General features: G+C 40.3%; 2 protein-coding genes and 1 non-coding gene across 3 annotated transcripts; 1 reads left to right on the forward strand and 2 right to left on the reverse strand.

Annotated features, from left to right (window-relative positions):
• The first annotated feature begins 7,713 nt into the window (after positions 1-7,713).
• On the forward strand, positions 7,714-12,098 carry pold3 (polymerase (DNA-directed), delta 3, accessory subunit). Its single transcript, XM_041055411.1, has 12 exons — positions 7,714-7,840; positions 8,457-8,512; positions 8,878-8,977; positions 9,056-9,095; positions 9,271-9,403; positions 9,510-9,765; positions 10,273-10,345; positions 10,560-10,701; positions 10,970-11,073; positions 11,228-11,313; positions 11,440-11,521; positions 11,646-12,098. The coding sequence occupies exons 1-12, from the start codon at positions 7,784-7,786 to the stop codon at positions 11,849-11,851; spliced, it is 1,335 nt and encodes a 444-aa protein (XP_040911345.1). The 5' UTR covers positions 7,714-7,783; the 3' UTR covers positions 11,852-12,098.
• Positions 12,099-12,478: 380 nt separating this feature from the next.
• Positions 12,479-20,592, reverse strand: LOC121192876 (sodium- and chloride-dependent GABA transporter 3-like). Its single transcript, XM_041054823.1, has 14 exons — positions 20,436-20,592; positions 20,169-20,303; positions 19,802-19,939; positions 19,389-19,491; positions 19,074-19,206; positions 18,851-18,985; positions 18,496-18,599; positions 18,252-18,376; positions 18,030-18,142; positions 17,800-17,937; positions 14,418-14,520; positions 13,663-13,763; positions 12,857-13,027; positions 12,479-12,592 (listed from the first exon to the last, which is right to left on the reverse strand). Exons 1-14 carry the CDS (start codon positions 20,590-20,592, stop codon positions 12,479-12,481), a joined length of 1,770 nt encoding a protein of 589 aa, XP_040910757.1.
• Positions 13,381-13,468, reverse strand: trnay-gua. Its single transcript is given in 2 exon segments — positions 13,381-13,416; positions 13,433-13,468. It is a non-coding gene; the product is annotated as a tRNA-Tyr (tRNA).
• Positions 20,593-22,237: the final 1,645 nt, after the last annotated feature.

Below are 22,237 nucleotides of genomic sequence, written 5' to 3' on the forward strand. Positions count from 1 at the left end.
ACACTGCCGAAACCGGATGTTGTGATGACGCAAGCGAAAACAGCGGCCTGTACGAGCGTGTCTGGAAAGGCCAACGTGTCCGCGGTGTGGACGTGTTTTGGTAAATCTGAGAAAGACACACGTTTAGCGATTTGCAAAACGTATTGTCGAAATTTGAAGAGGGGGCGCATCTGCAGAGAATTTCTCCACGTCGGGTTTAATTTACACCTGAAATCCAAACATCTCGGTCGCTGTGCTGAGGAATGCTGCGCAGAAAAGGAAAACCCCTCCGAGCCACGCCCACTCCGTCTGTGGCGGACGTTTTTTTAAAGGTAAGGAAGTTTAAAACTTAAAGCGCTGCAACTCTTGGTACATGTGTTGTTGTTAAAGACCTACGGTTAACATATGGACTATGGCAAACTTTGTTTTGACACACTATTATGTTGTAGTCCTACAGCGAAAATTTTAAAATGCACTTGACTTATATGCACTTTGTGTTTTTATGAGAACATATTTAATTTTACAATCTTGTTTAAATTGATTTATTCTTTGAAACATTCATATTAATTTATGTAATCGCAATGCCTTGTAATTTTAATGAGGTTAGTACACAGTCATAGCCATAAATGCAATGGTACTAATAATTGGCAAAATAATTTCTTTCTGTGTTTAGGTGTTTGGGTTTTCGGCCTTGGTTTCCTCATTTTCGGTTTTCGGTTTCAGCCAAGAATTTTCATTTCGGTGCATCCCTACAGAAAATGTTCAGTGTGTAAATTACAGTAAAACTGGAAATCAACATCTTAAGTTCTCAGGTGGCACGAACACATAACTGTGGGAGTCTTCCCCATCACCACCCTCCACCCCACAGAGCAGATTCACGCTGTGTGTGGCCTCCCACGGTGCTTTGTAGTCGTAGTATGAAGCAGCTGTAGCCACACTGCGCTGTGTGCAGACAGATCTGAGTCAGACTTTCTCCTTTTTCATTCGATTCTGGATGAGTGAGCTGCATGTCAACGTGCAGAGTGTTGACATGCAGCTCACTGTGGGGAGTGTAATCATCATGCAGATCTGGTAGCAGGAGTCAGCAGAGAAGCCTGTCGGGCTCAAAGTGCATGTGTGTGTGTGAATTTGTGTTTTTGGTGTATCTTTGGAACCTTTTTGGGTGTAAACACAGACCATGCCAGGACCGGTAGTCCTCAGTGGGGACCACTGTCTGGTCCTAATGAGGGGAAGCATCATTTCTCAGGTCCTGGTTAAGGTTAGGGGCAAGGTGTGAATAGAGGTTTGAGTTAGGCTGTCAACAATGAATGGAAACCAAGGCAATGTCTGAGCAAATTGTGTGTGTGTGTGATTGTTTTAATGATTGGAGAGAATGATTATCATTAAGAACTGGTTGCAGGAGTCAGCGGAGTGGTTGTGTGGATGGTTGGGTAGTGTGTGTATGTGTGTATTACACCATGGAGATTATCTTTTTCCTTTCATTCTCGTGTCTCTGAGGATGTTTTTACACACCACTGCTTCATGAAATCTAAACAAATGTGGAAATATTACATTACAGACAAGCAGACAGAGGACCAGTTTCTTCATGAAGAAATTATGTTAATACACTTTGTGTGACTCAGTGAAGCTTGAGACTGAACCTTTGTGGCCAGACATCTTCCAGAAATCAACCTCTTCAGCACTAAACTAATAATCACATGGATCAGTTCTTTACCACAAATCTAATCAAACATGGTTCAGGGTTTCATCCACAGTAAAACTAACTGGTGAGCTGATTAAACGTGTTTCTAACGCAGCTGGATTTTGTTGCTGGTCACTCGTGTGGGCAGTGTTGTGTTAGGTTTACCTGTGATGGGTTAAAGATTCATACTTAGGTAGTTTTGGTCACATTTCATTTTCACCTTTCAGCTCAGAATGATGTATAGTTTTCTCAAGGACATTTTAGCAGTCTGGACGTAGCTGGGTTTGAAACCGTGACATTTTGGTTATGGGACATCTATTGTGACCACTGAGTCAATCTGTCACCCTTTCACTGTCTCATGTTTTGTTTCAAACATCTGGCCAGGATTTCAGCTGTGCATACACTCTCCTCTGTTGTGGAATAACAATAGCCTGGGGGCTAGATTCAGTTTCGGTCGTCCTGATGGAATGGACAGCGGCTCAGCCTGTGTTTATTATTTCCCATGCAGCCTAAGACTGAGCAGATATTAGCTTGGCCTTATCAGCAGGAGCCACAAAGGGCTGAGGGTGAAGTGGAGCAGATGCTGAGAGGGGAACAGCTCCTCGGGGAGGAAGCTAATGATCGCCCCCTCTGACAGAGCCTGACACTGGGCCTGGGGCGCTGCCATGACAGCCTCTCTGTGGAGGACCAACAGCAACAGCTACCGTCTAATTTCAGTGTTGATAGAAGAATCTGCTCATCATATAAAGAGTACACAGAGTCTGTGACATCCACACTGGTTGATTTTAATTCAGAGTGGAAGCAGCCAAGTGGTTCACATCAGGGTCGAATCCTTCAGTGATTGATAGTCTCACGCCCAACAGCTACTGTTAGGCAACACTCTAACTACTGAAATTACTGAAACCAACTAAACATTTAATTTGATTATTGATCAGGTGAAATCACTATAAACGATGTGAGACAAGGATTCCAGTAAGTTGTTTTCCCAATTGGAAGCTCAATAAGCATCATTGTTCAAGCAAAGAGCAGGTGTTTCGATAAGGAAAGGGACATGATTTTGGATGCAAACAGTAACGACAGTGTCATAGAGAAATGTAGCTTGAGCTTTCTGTCCATGAAAAATTGGATGCTCCACAACTGAAACCGGTGCCTGTGACCTTAGAGAACCTTTCATAATTTAGTATTTCTTATGTGTGCTTTGCTCCTCAGCATGATTCAGCTGCTCTCTTACAAAACTGTGGGCTGACTTTAGAACAGTTTAGCTCCTGACTGACAGGTGATTTATTTAATGTTGGCATCACCAAAATTACACAAAAACAGACATTTGGAATTGGAATTTAAATCAACAACAACACAGTGCAGACGCCCTGTCAGCCATTTTCATTTGAACTATTTTCTTTCTATATTTTCTGTAAAAGAAACAGGTTTTTGTTTGCTGTGGATTGTGCTGTGCAAATGAGGAAACACATTTGCACAGACAAAATTCATCTCTATTGTGCCGCTGTGGAGGCAGCAATCTCAAAACTTGGACAACCAAAACTATCAGCATGGCTGTAGATACCATGTGACATAAATGAGAAAGTATGCTTTTTGTTATTTGGGAGAATCACCATTTTAAAGCGTTTCCCAAAAAAAAAGGGATGTCCTTGAAGGGTTTCTTTTCATACTCCTTCCTTCATAAAAATGACTAACAGTTGTATTTCTTTATTCTGGCGCTGTGTAGTAGCATGCAGAGAGAATCTCTAAAAAAAAGTTTAATGATAAATTTAACATCTCTCACTGTTACTGTAACCCCCCCCCCCCCCCCCCCTCCCCCATCTGCAGCGAAGACAATCACAATTCAGATCTAACATCATATCTAATGACAACAGTCCTCTCGGTTGGTGTTTGTGAGGAAAATATCTCATCAAACAGTGGTCTGTGGTCTGAAGCAGATCAGTGTGAGGTTCCTGACATGAAAAAGAGTCTGAGCTTCTGAGCCAGACATCTGTAGGAGGCTACACAGCATGTCACTTGTTTGCTGTGTTTCTGCATGTATCTGATCTCTGCATGTTATTTCACACGTGTCTGCTTCCCTGAGCGCTGTGATGGGCGGAGTGACTGCTGCTGCTCAGTTGAGGAAATCGGCAGCTTTCGGATTTAAGCAGATAACTTTCCCTCGGAGCAGCTGGCGTTTGGAGGTTTTAAACCTTAAAACCAATCAGAATTTTCTGTTGATGGAATCCTAAAGCCCGTTGAAGAGCAAAGGCCTCTGAAATGCATGTGTAGGCAGCATGAGAGATATCTAATATATTCCCTATGCATTTCTTTAAAAGCAGGTATCTCTCTGTGGATCTGATGCACCACAGCAGTCAGAATGTGATATCAGAGACCAGAGCACGGCGGGGGAAAAGGGAAAATGTTGCAAGTTTCTCCAAGATAAAAGATATTTACACATCAGAATAAAAGAAAGGTTTTTTTCCCTTGGCCAAATGCTTTGCATCTGCCTTCTTACACCAGGATAAAACTGATAAAAGAATCCATTATCAGGGTTTAACCCAGACCAGACATCAAAGATCTCATCAGATTCATTTCTAAGAGGAATACTGCTGCTTTTGTGAGTGTCCGCATGGCAAAAGTCGACTTTGTGCTTTGCCTCAATGTGATTCTAGTTCTAATTCTCCTTTGGAAATTGCTGCATGATGTTTGTCTGCAGCTTCTTTAACATGGGCTTTAGATTTTAGATTGGTGGGTCACAACACACGGGGAAGATAAACAAGTTCAAACATTCACCGAAGATTAACATTTCAGCCACCAAACTTCTGTGTGGGCGTGTGAGAGAGAGAGAGAGAGAGAGAGAGAGGGAATGATGGCTCGTGTTGCCGGCTGCGGAGAGAACAGAAGAGATAAAATTCTTATAATAGTTTTAGTAAAACTATTAGATGTTGCAGTGAAACGGCTGTCATGCTGACGCGTTTCCTCTCTGCTTCACTGAGACGGAAAATAAACACTGACAACTTACAGAACAGGGACTGTAATAAGAAATAATAGGAACACCTGGCAGCCCAGTCCACTAACTTCGTTGTGACTGTGGTTACCTTTGTGCTATTTTTTTTCACTTTCTGGACTGAAATAATCACACAAGCTAAAATCTGAATAATAAGAACTTTAATTTAACATTGTGTTCCTCTGCTGATTAAAAAAAAAGACACATCAAAATCGATGAAGCTGCAGCAGAGGTGTCATCTTTTTTTATTCCATGTGTTATTCTTTCTTGTCAAAAACTGGCACCTGCATTACCCACAATGCAACTCAACCACTGACAGTTCAGTGGGTGATTCTTTTGTGTGAGCATCAAACGTAGCCTTGAGCCTCTAACCTCAAGCTGAGATGGTAGCAGGCTGCGGAGGCCTGGTATCATCTCGTCTTTCTATCTCTACAACCTCACTTTTTTTTTCTTTTTTTTTTCAGACTTGTGGTCTTCAACCCCGACCGACGCTGACAGCATCCTCTGAGACTTTCTTTCTATAACTTTTTTCACATGTGATGATGATGACACTCCCATTTCCATGGTGTGAAATTATGTCTGTGTATAAAACCTGCAAGTACCCCTGACTCTCATCAACACGTCCAGGTGTGACAAGCAGTTAACCACTTCCATATGTTCCCTTAACATAATGTACTCAGCCGACAGCAGCATTTATCATGCTACTGTGATGTTGTATTGTCCATCCCAGAATCCATTTTGTCTCTATATATATACTCAGAAAACCATGTCTGAACATTGTTATAGTATAGTATATAGACAGACCAAACATGTGCTGACCAACATAGAAGTGATTAGTTTGAGGCTACCAAGGCAAATCCGACTCATGTTTAATAGACGATAGGAAGCCCTCATGTTGACCAGTGATTTGCTTGGAAAACCTACAATCGATGATGAGTCTTATATATCAATATTGTCCCTCCTGAATAAATCTGTCACAACAGCTCATTAAAGTTTAAAATTTACATTGACTGTGTTTCAGTGGGCTGATAACTGCTGCTGATCTCTTCCCTGCAGCCTGAAGAGGAGCCTCTTTTTCTCTGCCGACTGCTGCTGGAGCTCCGCCTATTTCCATTTCCTGGCCGGTTAGTTTCTCTGTTTAAAACACATTAAAAGTAGTGATGATTATCCATGAAGCATTTAATAATCTTTAATTCTTGTGCCTTGACTCTCAGTCAGCATTTTCTGTTAAAAAAGCCAGCCAGTTTACATTTGAAACGAATCTCCACAGTTCAGAGACAATACAACCTAAACTAATGAATATTTGTGAGTGAAGAATGTGTGTGTTTGGTGGTTGCTGGAGTCTAAGGCCTCCTGGTAATTTAACCTTTTAGCACACAGCCCTTTATTTTAATTATATTTCAGCCTTTAGAATGAGTTTACATCGCCGACTGTGAGTATTGGGAGAAACATCCGGTCACAGTTTTTTTGTTGTTGTTGTTGGGAAAGATTTTCAAAGGATAGACAGGACAGTTAAAGGTGTTGTTCAGAGATATGTCTGCAGTGGGGAACTGTGCAGGCTGAGATTAGAGCTGAGCAGTGGGCGCCATGTTTTCTAAATCTTCTAAAATTTAAAAAAGGGTTGTACTACAATAAAAGTGCACACACATCATCACATCCAAGGGCAACAAAATGCTGCTCACACCTGGGAAACTGCTTCAGTGTTTTATTCCTGTTTCCATTTCATCAAGAAAAACAACACATGCATTTTCATCCACAGTAAATCTGATCTCTTTCCCTGTAGGGATGTTTTCATGCAATATACAGCTCATTAACCACAGAATATCTTGTTATATCATACAAATTCTATGTCACAGAGCCAGGAGATATTTAGGATTAAAAAATATTTCCTCAAGTGCTGTCTGTAAGTATAGTTTTAAAGGAACTGGCTCCTTAAAACCAGAAAGCTCCGAGAGACAAGGCTTTGCAGTCGACACAGTGAAAAACCCCCTTTACCTCCAGCTTTGAATCTTTTATGCATTAAGATCAGTCGATGGATTACATGCTCCTCTGTAGATTGATATTATCCTCAAAAACAACATTTGAGCAAGGTAAATTTGTTATTTCCTACTTAAGAAAAAGAAAAAAAAATTAGCATAAGAAGATATACATGACAAGACTGGTGTTAGTGTATGTTTAATATTGTGAAATGGGTGAAAAATATATAGTTTAATTTTTTTAAGGGCTCAATAATTTCCTAAAACAGCTGCACATTATAGTTTGTTTTTGTGTTTTGTTTTTTTATCAAATGTTACTCAGACAGAAGTAAATGGTGCATTTGTTAGGGACTATTTTCATCCACGAGTACACATTTGGTGTTCTGCCTCTTGAGTGTTTACAGAAGCTGTGCAGTGTATATGAGACTGACTGAAAATGGTAATGAAGCAACGTGTCACAACAAAAAGCAGGGCAGTTTAGACATCTGAAATCCTGCAATATAATTCAACAGGCTTAAATGTTTGTTATTGGTTTAGTAGAGCACTTCTACATGGACAAAATGTTCCCTGTAAATAGCTGTGTAGGACAGCTACAGATACAAATACAACAGAACACGTCACACCTTTTGTTCTCTCTTGTGATACACCTGGGAAATAATGTTTTTACAGCCTGATCCGTCCTGGCAATCTTCTGCAGATGTGTCCGGACATCACTGTGTCCAACAGGGACATCTAACTATGTGGCTGGTGCCACATCCATGAATAAAATAATTCCTCTGTGCGGCCAAGGAATGGAGAGTAAGGTGGAGGGAAAAGTGACACCATCCTGGGATGGACTGTAAACCACTCTGAGACTTAAAGAGCGTGGTGAAGCTCCACATTGTCCCATAACATTACTGACCGTGTGATGGGATTTGAAAAAGTGAGGTCAGTACTAAGATTTTTTTTTTTTTTTTTTTTTACCAATGGTAATGAATGAATGAATGAATGACCTGTTCTCCGGCTAACAGCTGTAGCCCGTGTTGGCCTGTAGAGGGCAGCCTGCAGCCTCACAGGAAAGAAGAGCGAACACGTGACATTTCACAGGAAGTAAATAAACTGCATTCCCGCGCAGTTGAATCGGTTTAAGAGGACGTCCACATTCACGGATAATCAAACAAAATGGACGAGCTTTATTTGGATAATATCGACGAATTTGTCAACGACCACAACAAGATAGTAAGTGAACTCTTGTGTCTCCTGTCTAGACGCCATTCTGGGAGCTGTAATGGCAAGGTAGTAACGTTAGAACCGGGTTAGCCTTGATATAATTAGCCGCTGAATTGCGTTCACAAAACTGCCTGTTTAATATTCGCTTCCTCTTTAGAGCAGCGTATGTGTCCAGCATGGTATAATATACACGTTTTTACGATTTGTATGGGTCTTTTGGACAATTCGGCCATGAACCTTCCAGATAATAGTTCTTAAATTCAACAAAATGTCAAGTTTATAGTTGACTAGCTTGTTACCGCCGTTAGCCGCCAGCCGTTGCGTTTTTGAAACAGTGAAACACTGAGGGATTTATCAAATGTCGAACAATCGTTAAATATTGAGATTTCGAAAAAGCAACAGGGCTGTCGGAAATTTATTGAGCTGAATGATGGAAGCAAAGATGTTATAACGAATGGCAGATTAGCATGGTAGGTTTAGGACACTGTGCAGTGGGGATAATCTGTTAATATATCAATTTTTATTTGAATCTGTATTTACAACTAATGTCAAACTTTTATAGTGTTTTCTCCTTCTTTCCTGATTCATGTGGCAGGAGAAATTTAATGTGTTTTCTGTTTACCAGGTGACCTATAAATGGCTGAGTCTAACACTTGGAGTCCATGTCAACACAGCTAAACAGTGAGTGTCCCTCCTCCTCTGTGGACTGTTGGCATAAAAAAAATATAGAAATAGGAACAAGCCAAAGATTTATTTAAGAAAGAAGCCGGGTTGTTTTTACAACATCAGGTTGTTTTTACCTTTCACAATCAGTGCATCATCATGTAGTCTGCCATAACTGAGCTCTCTGATTCAGTGTCCTTTCTGAAATATATTTATTCTCATGTATGATGAAGAAAAGCATCGAATCATGACATTTAAGAAGCTGGAACCAGTAAAGTTTTGCCATTTGTGTCGAATTGTTGCCCATTAATATTCTCTTGGTCCGTCAGTAGGCAAATCATTGTACAGTGATGAAACCGTTAAAGTGTGTGTCTTGTCTTCAGAATGCTCTACCATTACCTGGATCACAAGAGGAAGGAGAGTTCAGCTCAGCTCCACGCCACCTATCTTGTGTCGGGGAAGTTTGTCGACAAAGGCCAAGCGGTGAGAAACATGACGTCCTTCTGGTCGTTCAAAAATGCTTTGCTGGTTTGTTTTATTGACATCGTGTTTGCTTTTCAGAGCCACAAGGTGTCAGTTGTAAGAGAAGAGCAGTTGGAAGGTGTGTAAAGCTTATTTCCCAGAGCATTAATCAGTATTTACTCTTGTTGCTTCTGTTTTTAGACCCTAGATTGCAAAAGTAAAATTATACTTTTTATTTACTTATGATAGTAGTTAGCGAATCATCTGTCGTGGAAGAGGCAGAAGCGTCTAACCTCAGGTGTTTCATTTTGCAGATTTCAAAGCAAAGATGAGCTTGATAGTCAGTGTCCACATCTACAGTGTCCAGAAAGCTCTACTGAAAGACAGCGGCCCCCTCTACAGCGTTGACTATGATGCTGTGAAAGACAATCTTAAGAACTGCAGCAAGTATGTTGATGGACAATAAGGAAACTGTCTTATAATTAAATGTACTCTGTGGGCATTTTGACTACAAGTGGCAGCAGTTGAATATTTCCTTTCACTTGTATTGTAGATACAGTGCGATCCGCTGTGCCAGTGCGGTGCCCATGTCTTCTCTGGAGCTGCAGCAGACGAGAGAAATGCAACGGGCTCCCACACCAGAGCCAGCAGCAAAAAAATCTATCCTGAATGGAGAAGCTAATGCAGCTTCAAAACCATCCACCAAGCCACAAAAAGGCATCATGGGAATGTTTGCAAATAAAGCTACTCCCAAGAACCAGGACAGCAGCAAAGAGGTTAAGTCGGAACAGAAGGAGGATGCACCTGTGGTAAGTGACATTTCATTACATTTCTCTCTCCAACAAAAAAAAAAACAGACTTGTAGAAGGATTTGTCTTTAGGTAGCATTAGGCACTGTCTCCTCATGTCACTAAGTAAGCCCTAAGAGCAACACTTCATTGTTTGCCTCAGTGACAGCTGTGAAGACACTGATGGAGTCAGGCTGGCCCAGTCCCCAGTAGCAGTTGCCATAAGCAACCAAGGTCGTGAAAGATATGATTAATCAAGCCTCCAGTCGAGGGAGTGAACAGTCACGTGACTGGTGTACTCTGTCTTCCCTTGGGGAGGACGTAGATAGCGCATGAAATATACAACAGGACTTAGGGTAATGTGGTTTAATGTTTAGGATTTGGTACCCGATAAAATCTTCACATGTAAGGGTGGGTGCTGTGGTCCCATTAATTCTTCCATCAAAAGTTAACCAGCTCACAAGATTTCCATCACAGATATATATCACAGATATAAACTGGTGTTTATAATTGTGGTTTGTATTTCAGATCGATGCCCCCAAAAGCAAACCAGCTGCAAAGGCCAGTCCAATGATGAACTTCTTTGGGAGTCAAACAGCAAGTGAGTAAAATTACCAGTGAATTGCAGCAGTGTAGTCGCAGTGCTTTTTGCTGCACATTCAGTTCAATATGTTTGTATGAAATATTAACTCTAAATTCACTGGCTGCTGCTGTTTGATTTCTGCTTCCACGGTGTTGTTTTCTACAATGAGGGACAAAGCTGTATCACTGTGTAGTACTGCATCCGATTGCTTTTCTCTTTCTCACTTTGTCAGAAAAACCTGACAAAACAGTGAAGGAGGAAGAAGCAGCTCAGTCCTGTGCAGCAGAGCAGCAACATCAGAGTTCACAACCTGAAGACAAGCAAGAAGCTGCTGCAGTGGAATCACTAAAAGATGTTAAGAAAGACTCCAGGAGGTGTGTGTGTGTGTGTGTGTGTATTTTCATAGTCATGTGGGAAATCAGCTGATTTTGTGCTCAAAAAACTGTACTGAAGACACTGCTTGGATTTTACGTATCCTGTCTATAGATGACTTGAATGTCACGACTTAGAAATGTATGGATTTATTTAAATTATTGTAAAAGGAGTTCAGTGAGTGCTTAGTAGAGCAATGATGAACTTGATTTGCTATATTCAAAAATAGCTTTAAACTTATTTAAATAAAGGTCAAATTTTTTTTTAAAGCAAAACCAAGCGAATTGAAAATTCTGACAGCGAGGAGGAAAAAATGGAGAAGAAAAAGAGACGGAGGATTAAGAAACCTGAACCAGACAGCAGTGATGAAGACGGTGAGCTGTTCACCTTCGCTTTATTCTTTTTTTTTTTTCAGTCTTTTTGTATTTTAATGATAAATTTAAGTTAAAAATGGTACAAAAATTCAAGACATTAAAAAGAAAGCATTATTATTATTATCAACTTTATCATATTTGTTCGCCCGTCCAGTCATTCCAGATTCTCCACAGCAGATGGAAACAAGAGAACCATCACCCAGACCTGAAAAGGAGATCGAGTCCGTTTCACATTCACGTGTAAGTGTTCGATGTTTCAGTCCAAATCCATTTATTCCACTCAAAGTCTTGGTGAAACTTTCTTTGTGTGTTTAATGCTGAATGGCTGACTGAGCATTCATGTTTTCATGTGTTTTTGTTCTACAGCAGGGTCACTCTGAAATGAAGACGAGGAAAAGGAGACGAGTCCTGAAATCTCGTACCTTTGTGGATGACGAAGGATGCATTGGTATGAAAAACCGACGGAGGATTGAAAACTCGTGTGAAAACAACTTAAAAGAACTTTGTATTGTATTAGTTTGGTTGATTTTTGCCTTATTTAATCACTCTGGTTTATCTTTTATTCCCCACAGTGACTGAGAAAGGCTACGAGAGTGAGTCGTACTCTGAGACAGAAGATGATGTTCAGGCAAACAAACAAGCTCCAAAGGATCCCATCCCAGCAAAACTACCAGCAAGTAACAAAGAGGACGAGAAGAAAAGTCAGAGGAAAACGTCTGCTAACGCCAATAAAGGAGCTAAACAAGCTTCCATTATGGGATTTTTCCAAAAGAAATAACAGAAGACGGCACCAGACACTTTGGTCAGCACTGAGGAACAACATGTACTGCCACAGACTTCCTGTACAAATCTTCACTGACTCTTAGAAACACGTCGTATGGACAGTTTTTAAGGAATACAAATCACTTCTCAAATGCACTTCAACACATGGACGAGTTCAGTTCAGGATGATAGACAATTTAATTTTTCACCATCAACACTGTATAATGTGAATACAAGACTTAGTTAATAAACATTGTTGGAAAGTGAAACCAAACATATGTCTTGCCTCCGAATGAACACAACAAAATCTTTAAAATGGTAGGACGCTGACAGGAATTCAGTTTGAGATGATATACTCTCCACAGTATTATAAGAGCTAAGGAAGCAACTGATGATTATTCTCATTAGCAATGTCCAACTTTTTAAATCTGACTAATCACTTCCTCTATACACTATCGGGAAATCCTCATAACAAATCCCCAGGTACTGAGATCACATCTCCAGATTGCTTGTTTGAAAAAAGTCGAATAAATCACAGATTGTTTGGCCTTTTTCTTAAGAGGAGGCTGTTTTCACTGAATTGCCACTGAAGTTTATACGACAGCTGAACTGTGTAGTACTGTTACATTGCAGGTCATGTATTTCAAGCAGTTGCTGCAGGTGTCCGCAGTTCAACAGTCGCCCCCTCCTCCCTCTGTTTTCCATTTTCCTTCTGCCCGGCTGGAGCTTCGACTGGACGACAAAGGATGAACAAGCCCTGGAACACGGGAGGAAAAAAAAAAAAAAACAAGGTGACTGAGTTTCCACAGTAATGTTTTTACCCACAGAGCACATCAGAGGATTTGGATGTTTGCATGGACTCAAATCCCTGCTGACTCAGCGCTGAAAAGCTGTTGGTCAGCCAACTATCTCAGGAGAAAATCTTTTGTGGAGGTTTTAAGGATATTGTTTGTTTATTTTTTGTTGACTGGTGTTTATTCTCACATGGTACACGAGCCGAAACTCCTCTCTGAGCACTGACCTGTCTGAAGGTTCCAGATGTCAGACACATCTGTCCGGCTGCCCATAGTGGCACCATGAGAATAGAGGAGAGAGTCATGGTCCATCCAAGCACGTACGCCCAGTCAGGGTAAACGTACCAGTCGTTGATCTTTAGGTGTTTGTACTCAACCAGGTACGTGATGAAGTAAACCTGTGAAGATGAGAATCGTAAAGCAAAGACTCGGGGCGTAGCACAATGAGTCATTCACTTAAAAAATAAATAAAAACAATGCTAAAACAACAACAGGCCTGAATACAGTACTGAATGTTGGTAAATTATGTGTAACACTGGATTTAAACTGCAAACAACTTCATCACCTTTACTTATGTTATTCGTTTGACAGGCATTTTCAATGTTTTGCCCAAGGACACCTGGGCACACGGACAGGATGATTGAACCGCCTACCCCTGCAATCAGTAGACAACCCACCCTACCACCCACCACCAGAGCCACCCCACAGGATGAGTAGGGGGGTTGAGACACCTACACCCATAAAAGACTCTTCCTTCGAGCCGGAGTTGAACCAGCGACCTAAGGATGTCAGCAGTAACTCTCCTACAGTCCTCCGCTCTACCACTGAGCTATCGAAGGCTTGTAATGCAACTGGAATGAAACTGGAAGGTAAACATCAGCTCAACCAAATTTAACTGAACTGCACAGACAGTGAAACAGAAAGTCACATTTACATAGTGAGGAAACTGCTGAAGTTAAAGAAAGCATGTGAAGTCACTGTTGGCCAGCAGAGAGGGCCGAGCTGTTCAGTGTGTTCATGGTCTCTGACTCACCGTTGACAGCAGAGGGATGATGTATTTCCAGCACAGTTTAAAGAAAACAGACGGTCTCTGTCCTGCCATGTCCTCGATGATGTTACAGAAATGGTCGGCATCTGAGGGAAGTTCAGACTGTTCATGACGGTTTCTCTCGATTGTACTACTGGATTTTGGACATTTATGGAAAGCAGTACACTGGTAACTTTCCTTGTGAGGTCTAGTCCTCTGGATTGTTTCCAGTTCACTTTTTAATTTACTTCTTAAATGTGAAGAATTGTCACCAATTCATGGAAAGGCACTAACATGAATTATAGCAACTCCAAGGGATCATCTTGTCCATAAATCTCCACTGAGCATCTTTTATTATGGTGACTGAGGATAAAATCAAAGTTGCCATCAGCAAGAAGTAAGTGGTCCACATGTTGTAGATCCCGTTCCTACCAGACTATTTTAATCCACCTTCTACTCCGTCTCTCAGGGAACAGGAGTGACCTTTCAGCAGTTATGTATTTCCCCCTAAACTCATAGAACAGCTGTGGAAAAACCTGTCTACTTACAAAGTCTGACATGGGCATTGCTCACTTTGGAAACTGCAGATCCAGCTCCAGTCCTCTGTTTCTTGGCAAACTTCTGGAGTTAATTCTTTTTAACCAACTATATGTTCACCTGAATAACATCAGTATATTCAAAAACAATATTGTTCAACCGTGACTCTGCAGCAGCTCTAATGAAGGTAACAAATGCTTGTACTGATGATTTTTTTTACTCACCAAAAATCCAGCCCACAGCCAGGCATTGAAATACAGCCATAAAGTCCTGGCAGGCTCTGGTACAACTGTAATAATCAATTAGCTGGAATATGTAAATGCCTCCCTAGAACAGACAAAGACAAATGAATAATACAAAAACATTTACTAACATGACATGAGACCAATGAGCTTTTAAGTTAAAATGTGCTTTTATGTAATTATTTTCTTTACCTCAGTGACCAGGGTCAGATGAATGAGGAAGAAGGATGAACAGATGAGGAGGACAAAAAGTTAACATCTACAATCCTGTGACAACTGGGTAAACTTTGCCTCCTCTGATGAAGATCATGTGGTATGATCAAAGGCTCCAGAACAACTACTACAAGGATCCTTGAGGCAAAACTCTTTTCATCTGTTCATCCATCTTACTCATACTGTACCTCTGATGTAGGTGATTAAACTATGGCCATGAAACTAAGTTTATTTGATATATTAGCTGTCAGTGTTGTAGGATTTATGTCTGAGTGTGTGGCTCTGGGTTGAATGTTTGCAAAGCAAAGAAGTAATCATTTTCATGAAGTCCTCTGACTATTTGTGTGTAACTGTGCCTGAGGTGTTCTCTCCACTATTTACATTGTTTTATGAAGTTAGTGTTTTTATCATGAGCACTGCCCCAAGTCAAATGCTGCAACTAAGAGAAAGGTTCCCAACTTAGGTTTTCCCGACTCTACCTTTGTAAAATTCAGATGTTCAGATATCTTCATCATCTCACTGTGGCCATGACCAGACACTTGCTAATTCTGATTGGCTTCCAATTTGAAGCTTTGTGAAAGTTGAACTATTTCATTTTCGTTTACCCATTTTTCTGCTTTTGTTATCTATGTCTCAGCAATAAACAGTGTAATTCAAAGACCCAGATGCACATGATTTAATTAGGATGAAACCTTTTTTTCTTTGGTTTTGGTATTAAGTAAATTTTATTTATACAGCTCATATTACAAATCAAAAATTTGCCTCAAGGTTGATTTGGAAAAGGAAAAATGCAAATTCAAAACTCTTCTAATGGAGAAGGAAAACTGCAGGAAACCTGACATGCAATGGATGACCAACATTGTAAAATTACATTACAGTATGGACAATCAGGATAACAAAGTTATAGATAGAGTGTTAACATGCAAAACAAACCTTAACATTTCTATTTTGTAATTTGACAGTGACAACTAGTAGATACCCCGCAAGATGGAAACAGAAGAACTTTCCATTTTACTTTACAGGAATACACCCGTAATTGAATTGTTAAAGTCCTAGTTATTGCTTTATATAAATGGTGTTTTCAAAAGCTGTATGGAACCCCATGTTTTTTTCGTGGGAACAAAAAGTTAACTGGATGTATTATTTTGCAAAACGAATATTTGGCAGTGGAGGTCAAACATGCGACAGCAAGAGCTTGGTCAGTGACTGAACTAAAGAAGAATATGTGGTGGAAATAGAATCTGACAGGAGAAACTACACAGTGACTCTTGAATGAATGATAACTGAGATAACTGTGGACGTTTGGGGATGTTGCTACATAGAAAGTGAGAAAAATCATTTTTATTTATTTTATAACTGACCTAATGATTAAAGTGTGTAGTTAATGTGACTTTTCAGGTAATATTAAGCTGTCACTGCAGATGTCCTCAGCTCCACAGTCGTCCCCTCCTCTCCCGTATTTCCTCTCCGCCAGGCTGGATCTTCAACAGGACGACAAAGGTTGTACAAACGCTGGCACACAGAAAAGAACATGATGAGTGAGTAAGTTTAAACATTAATTTATTACGACACTCGCATGGGACATTTTGGGCCCCAAAGCTGCAGTTTAGGTGTAAGACACCCATCTCCCTCAGACCATACCAAAGGTTTTGAATGAAGTCAGAACAAGTAGTATACACCATGCCTGACTACCCACACCACTAAATATGATCACATGGGCTTCAGTTCCAGCCAACACCGGGTCAGAGCGATCTTCCAGACCCCAGAAAGTAGACCCATCTGGTATAGATGCACTTTGTTAAGTGACTTTGGAGAGCACCCATTGGTGTGTGGCCACAGATCATAAGATGTCAAGCTCTTTTTTGAGGCATCCAGAGTTGCAGAAAAGTCTTTTACCACTGACCTGTCTGAAGGTTCCTGATGTCAAACACATCTGTCCAGCTGCCCACAGGGGCACCATGAGAACAGAGGAGAGAGTCATGGTCCATCCTAGTGCATATGCCCAGCTGGGGTAAACGTACCAGTCATTAATCTTGAGGTGTGTGTAACCAACCAGGTAAAGGATAAAGGAAATCTGTAAAGGTTTGGGGAATTTTTATGGTTTAATTGGGAAAAACAGAATGAAGAGTTTAACTTAGAAATGTGTAAGTACACAGACCCTAAAGCTTTAGTTATTTAGCACAAATATCAGCAAGTCTAGTCTGCTGTTGCAGGACTGTGGCAGGGCATAAAAGCTTTTATTTCTTCAGAATACAGTGTATAGCAGCACTGCTCTAGGTGTACAGACATTCATGTTCCCCTCACAATGTATTGTCATAACTTTTATCCTGTCCTCTTATTCTTTGTTTTATGAGCCAATGTGTACAAAAGTAATAACATTCATTATTGTCCTCAGCACCAATGTGTCCATGTACAGCCGGACCGACCTGTTAGTGTTGATGCTGACTCTTAGTTTTCAAATTAGAGCAACACAGAAGTTTCTGTTAAAGCTTATTTGACTCACCAGTGACAGCAGAGGAATGATGTATTTCCAGCACAGTTTGAAGAAAACAGATGGTCTCTGTCCTGTCATGTCCTCAATCTTGTTAATAAGACTGTCAGCACCTCAGAAATTCATATACATTAGACCACACAAGTCACTCTAAGTTTTTTTTTTTTTAATTATTTATGTTGCAGTACTCTGCCGCTGACTGTGATCAGTGTGACTGGATAAACAATCTGAGGCAAACTGTTGGTTACATTCAGGTAATGCAACCACTCAAATCATAAAAAACACTCAACAAAACTTTATTTTTATTCCTCCTACCTTTTCACTTGAGGCAATATGAAAAAAGAATAACCTCATAACTGATTATTGGAAACACAAACACATGCATAGATTGATGCTGTACAAATAGTCACAGTATTTCATGAAAACGAGTTAGAGTGTAAATGTTTTTTCTTACCAAAACTCCAGGCCAGAGCCAGACACTCAGATAAAGCCATGAAATAATTACAAGCTCTGGTACAGCCATAATAATCAATGAGGTGGAAGATGTAAATCCCTCCCTACAGCAGGAAGAGATTAGAACACGAGAAATAGTTTTAGAAACATTTAATGACAAGAGTTTGAAGAGTTTGAAGGTGCTTCTGTGGAAATGCTTTTGTTTACCTCAGTAACCAATGTCAGGTGTATGAGGAAGGAGAAGAAACAGGTGAGGAGAACAAAGATTTCAGACCTTCTTGGTACACGCAAGAGCTTCGGAAACAAGTCGGTTACTGAGCTGATAACACACTCAACTGTCACAAACTGGAGACAAAATAAAACAAGCAAACAATTACATTTTTGTGGCCACAACACAACAGTTATTATTTATCATGTAATACAGAGCAACATCTTACATGAGTGTCAATACTGAGGAAAATGAGCATCAGGAAAAAGCAGACAGTCCAGAACTGTGGCAAAGGCATCATAGCTGCAGCCTGAGGGTAAGCAATGAAGGCCAAACCTGGACCTATGAATTGGACATTGGCAAGAAAGCAACTTTAGGTGAGTATTTATTTACTCTCTCTGTGTTTAGACCTAAATCTGAACTTTCAATCTGAATGTCATTTCGTGTTTACCTGGTTCAGCTACATGGTCGACAATAACACCCTGTTTCTGAGCCATGAATCCAAGTACAGAGAAGACGACAAATCCCGCAACAAAACTGGTCCCACTGTTCAACAGACAGAGCAAAAAGCAGTCTCTGGAGGCCACAGAAACACAAACCGCCTCTGCATTAGTATCCAGCAGTGGTATAAAGTGAAGTGATTATTTAACATATTTTGTAGTTTCAGTACATTTGTTTTTATATTTGTAACTTACTTGTAACAGTTGTTGTTGTACTTATTATGGCTGCCCAAAACATTTAGAGTTCCTATAGCCACACTGTAGGAGAAGCATATTTGAGATCCTGCCTCTAGCCAGACCTGTCATGTGACAAAAAAGTATATTACTCACAGTATAGTATAGTATAGTGTATAGTGTATAGTATATACTATATCCAGGAGTTTATTAGGAACTATTGCTTGCTGCAGCAAAAATAGTACTGTACATGTCTTCAGCAAGATGGGAAATTTGTCATTTTGTGGATTGTCAACCGGTCTAGATGATCTTTTCTCTACTGCATCTTGAAATGATTCAATGTACTGTACATGGTAATAGTATCATAAGAAAATACCTCAAGGTTAACAAGACGGTTCAAGTCTGGGTACAGGTAAAAGTAGATTCCTTCCCATGCTCCAGGTAGAGTCAGTCCCCTGATGAGCAGTATCAGGAGCATCACGTAGGGGAAAGTGGCTGTGAAGTATGCCACCTTTAAAAAAAAAATCCCAATCTTTTTCAATGTAACTAGAATTAATGGTGATAAGTATAACACTTCATATAAAAATATTTCCACTGACCTTTCCAGAGGATCTGACACCTTTCCGGATACTGAAGTAGCAGAATGCCCAGCTGACCAGAAGACACAAGGCCAGCTCCCATCTTACACTGCCCAGCTCTTCAATCCCACCTGACATGGCCAGCACTCGCCGTCTGAGAACAGGAGAAATTTAAAGTTTCAAACTTTTATAAGTTTACTACACTAGTTGGTGACTAAAAGGTAAAGATCATGGTTGGTCAGGTTGTTATAACAGTTAACATCTCCAGTGGGTCACCAGTATGTAGTAACCTTCAATGCATGAAAAGTCATCAACAGAAAATGAATTTGGACTCACTCCCAGAACTCAGTAGCAGCAGAATTGGTGTTGGTCAGCATGGTCTGATTTGCCGTCATATTTAGTGAAGGAGGATCCAAAATCTGAAGACCCATACAGTTAACTGGTTTAGGGAACAACCAAATGATGATGGTGACTTTGAGGAATTACTCTTATACATGTTAATACAAGATGTTTGCCTTTACATTGTGAATCTCCCCAAAATGGTTTGATGGTACAGGTTAATTGCAATCACATCTGAGTTTTACTGTCTTATATTTTATGATATATTTACTACATGTACTATATACTCACAAACACCCAGTCTCTATCATTTCTGCTTTTCCAAGTATCTCACTTTGGCTACTGTCATGCCTTATTCATATAACCTTTTGGTGAGCTTTAGAAAATAAATTCCACAATATTACATTTACCTGTATTCCAGGTGTTGTCACAACTGGCCCAAGGGAGCTGGGACGTGAATGAAAACACCAGGTAGTAGAGAGCCCAGGCTTGGATTACAATGTAGCTGAAGTCATAAAGTTTCATCACCAAATGTCCATATCCTATTCCTAAAATTCAGGAAAAATTTGTTTACATTTTCCAGGACAATAATGATTTAGGTCTTCAGATCAAGGTGAGAAATTTCTTTGAGCTGATTGACTTGGTTGGTTGACTTTTGGACAAAAACAGTTCCATATCTAAAGTTGGTGTCATTATAATAACTCGAACAGTGTAACACTGATGTTTTTTTTTCTCTTCTGCTGACTTAAGTTTTTATCTGAGCACACATCAACTCACCTTGTGCCAGTGGACACAGTTTCCTCCAACAGGTGATGAATCCTTCCTGGGTGTACTGACCAATCGAAGTCTCCAGCAGGAACAGAGGTATCCCACACACCACAGCTAACAGACCATAGGGCAACAGAAAGGCTCCTGTAGTGAATACAGAGGCATGTGTTGTCATGGAAATGACAAATTAGATCAGTGATATCCTTTAATTGCCAATCCTCAACCCTCTACCCAAAATAATGCAGTTCTACTAAATACCAAATTTGTATGATTCACCTCCGCCATTCTTGTAGCAGAGGTAAGGAAATCTCCACACGTTACCCAAACCAACCACATTTCCTGCAACAACCAGAATATATTCAGTTTTACTGGCCCACTGTTCTCTGTCTCCAACCTTCATCTGATTTTCTGTTTTTCTTCTTTCTCTGTTCATCTCAAGTTCAAGGACTTAATTCCTTGTGTGTTTCTGTTTTTCCAAAGTACCAAAAACTGATCGATTGATGCTTTTATAGTGTGTCTTTTCTTAATTTGACTACACTGCCCTCAAGCCAGCAATCGGCACATAGATTACACACAAAACCAGTGATTCCGGTTTTAAGGGCTGATGTTGGGTTTTTTTGTTTGCAGAACCCAGGGGAGATGTTGAATCCTGAATTGTCCATCCTTTTCCATCCTGTTGAAGACTGAGAAGGGAAACTGGAGAAGAGGACTCTGATCACTCACTTATTATCACTGATTCTCCAACCAAATCCATGCCTGCAGCCTGATGCATTAACAACAAAAGCAAATCAACACAATACAAGACTACAATAACTAAGACACAGCTGTCAGCTAATAGGCTTAGATGGATGCTGAGCCCTTTAGTACACAAGATGGGGGGGCGGTCTCAAATAAACAGCTCAGTACCATTAATTTACACCTCAGCCTTTATTCTCATTCTAAAGCAAAGTAGTCAAATGTGTAAAGAAGTAAATATGAAACCAGCTCATATTACTGAATAGTCCTTCCTTTTATTCTTTAGGCTACGCTGAACAGTAGACAATGTGGTCTTTGTGGAATTGCTTCTCACTGACAACCAGACTACCTTGTTAGCTCACACAGCAGCACCACACCCTTTTGCTCCCTCGGTGAACACACAAGTAGTGGGCCAGTAGAACTGGTATTTGGATTAGCAAAGCACTCCAACATGAAAAAGGATATCCTTCAGTGTTTCAGGGAGTGGCCAGAAAATGTGTTCAGCCGCTAGTGGTTTGTCATGGCTTTTGCTCCATTATGGCATCTGTTGAGTGAGGTCAGACATTATGCATTTTCATTTAGGAGGAGGTCTCACAGCTGCAGCTCCCACAGCATACTCTCTCAAAGACAGCTGAGTCACAGGCCACGGTTATATCCTCTTCTGGGTGTAACAGCAGCACCAGCGTTAATAATATTTTCCTTAAATTTCCCTTAGAGCGACATACAGTAGATAAAACATGTCTCCCACACTGTGGAACGTCATAAGCTGTGTCAACTTACCCCGATGCTTCGCTGAAGCCACTAATACTAAGTGAAACACTCAAATCTAAGAGGCAGTTTTTTATGGCTGCACATCAAATGGAAAACTCTAGTCATCTTGTGTTTAATTTCACACATATTTTCCAGCAATTCAGTGTAGCATATTTGGTATCCTTAAAAATTCTGGGCTGTTGAGTAGGAGTTTTATGGGTTTTAACAAACCTTGTCCACAAAACATGCCTTTGTAATGATGGACATGAAAAAGTGAAGTGGGGTTATAGAGGTTTTAAAGCATGACAAATAACTGCAGACGTGTTTTCCACAGTTTCTCCCTATATGTGACTGTTCTGTTTGACACACAGAGGTAAGTTAACTAAATACATTTATTCTAATTTCCCAGTGGCGGTATATACTTATATACATTTACTTCATTACAATGACTTGACAGTTATAGCTGCAAGGTCCTTTTCAAATAAGGATTTTAATCACAAAACATATGACTAAAAACCACAAGACATTTTCATAAAATGGAGTTTCCAACACTCCGTAAAATAAAAAATAAAACTGCCCCAAATCCAATGGCT

Source organism: Toxotes jaculatrix, chromosome 14, assembly GCF_017976425.1.
Source record: "Toxotes jaculatrix isolate fToxJac2 chromosome 14, fToxJac2.pri, whole genome shotgun sequence".
Lineage (NCBI taxonomy): Eukaryota > Metazoa > Chordata > Actinopteri > Toxotidae > Toxotes > Toxotes jaculatrix.